The following is a 3,036-nucleotide window of genomic DNA, read 5'->3' on the forward strand; positions in this document are numbered from 1 at the left end:
GGCCATTTTTTGGTTGCAGCCATCATTGTTGTTTGGCGAGCCGGGCTGGGGATTCGAACCCGCCACCTTAGGTGTATGTGGCTGGCGCCTTAGCCGCTTGAGCCACAGGCGCTGAGCCATACCCTGTTTTAAAGAAACAGACCACAAGAAGACATTTTTTAGATAATTGGGGAAATTTAAATATGAGCTGAGCATTAGATGATATTAAGGAATTGTTAATGTTTAACTATGATAATAGCATTGTGATTTGTAAAAATAAAAATGCCCCATTGCATCAGAAATGCATATGAAGTACTTATGGGTGAAATGGCATGTGCCTCAGGTTTTTTCTGAAATATTCTACTTTTTACCCTCTACCTTTCCCCAAAATGGCGAGGAAGGATAGAAAAAAGATTAGCAAAATATTGGACAGCACCTGTGGCTCAATGAGTAGGGCGCCAGCCCCATATACCTGGCGTGGTGGGTTTAAGCCTGGCTCTGGCCAAACTGCAACAAAAAAATAGCCAGACGTTGTGGTGGGCTCCTGTAGTCCCAGCTACTCGGGAGGCTGAGGCAAGAGAATCACCTAAGCCCAGGAGCTGGAGGTTGCTGTGAGCTATGTGATGCCAGGACACTCTACTGAGGGCGATAAAGTGAGACTGTCTCTACAAAAAAAAAAAAAAAAAAAGGATTAGCAAAATGTAGATAATTTTGAAGCTGGATAATGGGTATATGGTGGTTTATTTAATAATTATCTCTCTTTTTTTGGATGTTTAATGTTTCCCATAGTTAAGTTTTTAAAACATACATTCATTATAACTCAGAAAAATGAGAAAAAGGGGGACATGTATCTGAAAACACATACACTTAGTCCTTTGTATCTGTGGAGTCAACCAACCGCTGATCAAAAATATTTTTTAAAATGTGTCTGTATTGAACATATCCAGACCTTTTTATTGTCATTATTCTCCAAATAACAATAGTATAGCAGCTATTGGCATAGCATTGACACTGTATTAGGTACTATAAGTAAGCAGCCATGGTTTAAAGTATATGTAAGAATGTTTGTGTGTTACATACAAAATACTATGACATTTTATGTAAGGGACTTGAGCATCCTTGGATTTTGGTATTTGAAGGAGGTCCTGGACCCAATCTCCCATCAATACCAAGGGCGACTATACTTCTCTAAAGTGAAATATATAAGCTTGAGATTACTCACCTGGGGTGTAGTCATTTAATAAATTGGCTTAGCATTTCTTTGTAAAGGAGTAGGAGATTAGATTTTGAAATAACGGTATTCTTTTGGCTAAGTTTTGGGTTTTCCTTTGTAAAGGAAACAAAAGCAGTATGCATAAACATTTCAGTCTTAGGAAATTTGGTTAAAGATATAATTAATAATTGTCTTTTGAAATAGGCTGCTGTCAATTTCTGCTTAAAAGATTCTCTTTTTAATATTTTCTGATAGCACAACAAATCAGAAGCTCTGGGCTGTGGAACTTCAGAAGACAATCTCCAGAGACAATAAGTATGTGCTGCTGGCTTCTGAACAGTTGGTGGGCGTCTGTCTGTTTGTTTTTATCAGACCACAGCATGCTCCTTTTATCAGGTCAGTAAACAGAACCATCTCCTAAGGCAGTGGTTCTCAACGTTCCTAATGCCACAGCCCTGTTGAGAACCACTGTCCTAAGGCTACTTCCTACCATTAAGTAACAAGAAAAAGGTCTACTGTGTTGCTTGAGAGAAACACCTGTCCCTAGTTCTTGTTTTTAAATGAGTTTTCGATTAAAGGTTAGTTTCACTCTATTATTCCATAGGCTTCCTCCCACGGGTGCCATATGATAGTTATATAATTGCATATACGTATTCCTAATTTCTGATGCACACAGAACTGTTAAAATTTCAAATCTGTGATTTAGAATTCTTTGTTTAAAGGGATGTTGCAGTTGATACAGTGAAGACTGGAATGGGAGGTGCAACTGGCAATAAGGGAGCAGTTGCCATCCGAATGCTGTTCCATACAACCAGCCTTTGCTTCGTCTGTAGCCACTTTGCCGCAGGGCAGTCACAAGTCAAAGAAAGAAATGAAGATTTTGTAGAAATAGCACGAAAATTGAGTTTTCCTATGGTAAGCTCTTGCTGCTTGTTATTGAAGATACAGCTTTGAAAAGTATTTTAATATACCCCAAATTACATATCAGAAGTTTTGAAAATTTAAGGTAATTCCTAGAAACATCAACAGTATTTACCTAAGTAGATATTTCATGTATTATTACTATTCAGTTAAAAAAAAAAAAAAACAGGGCATGGAAGGAAGGTATAAGCCTATCTGAGGCAAAGAAATAGTTGTAAAACATTTTTTAAAATGTACTTGTTTTAAACTTGAAATTCTATTTCATTGCTTTCAGGGAAGGATGCTTTTTTCCCATGACTATGTATTTTGGTGTGGCGATTTCAACTATCGAATCGATCTCCCTAATGAAGAAGTTAAAGAGCTTATAAGACAGCAAAATTGGGATTCTCTTATAGCAGGAGATCAACTTATCAATCAGAAAAATGCTGGACAGGTAGGTACATACCTTGAAAAGATATTTACATTGAGAAGGGGAATGGGAGGGTCATGAAATATGCTTTCTTTAAGTAGGATTTAAAAAAATTTCTTAGAATTTCTTTATAATTAAATATGTATCTATAGATAAACAGATAATGGAGTTACCTTCCCTTTAAGAAACAAGGAAAACCCATAACATTCCTAGAAAGAAAAATATATTGTATACCTAAAGCTTTACTTTCAAATAAAAGGATAAACTTTTGTGGGGTAGAGGGTAGTAACTGTTTAGAATCTCAGTCTTCAGGGCTTCTGTTTTTGGGTTTAGGTCCTATGGTAATCAAAGTTTGGTTTTTCCTTTTATTTTTATGTTATTTAACTTATTGAAACTTGTTTCTTAAAACTTACGACCATGACATTTTGGACAAATTTATTTTTAAAAAAATTTTTAGGAGAAGTGATTGCAGCTCTGCGCCTGTGGCTCAGGTGGCTAAGGCGCCAGCCACATA

The 3,036-nt window shown here is 36.6% G+C and overlaps 1 protein-coding gene across 1 annotated transcript in view; it reads left to right on the forward strand.

Moving 5' to 3' along the window:
* The window catches only part of SYNJ1 (synaptojanin 1), a 102,476-nt gene that overhangs the window by 69,844 nt on the left and 29,596 nt on the right, over positions 1–3,036 (forward strand). The window contains exons 15-17 of the mRNA XM_023517447.1: positions 1,448–1,588; positions 1,915–2,107; positions 2,388–2,546. Coding sequence (XP_023373215.1) covers positions 1,448–1,588; positions 1,915–2,107; positions 2,388–2,546 — 493 coding nt within the window. The remainder of the gene's footprint in view (positions 1–1,447; positions 1,589–1,914; positions 2,108–2,387; positions 2,547–3,036) is intronic.

Source organism: Otolemur garnettii, unplaced genomic scaffold (genome assembly GCF_000181295.1).
Source record: "Otolemur garnettii isolate 467f Iridium unplaced genomic scaffold, OtoGar3 scaffold00111, whole genome shotgun sequence".
NCBI lineage: Eukaryota > Metazoa > Chordata > Mammalia > Primates > Galagidae > Otolemur > Otolemur garnettii.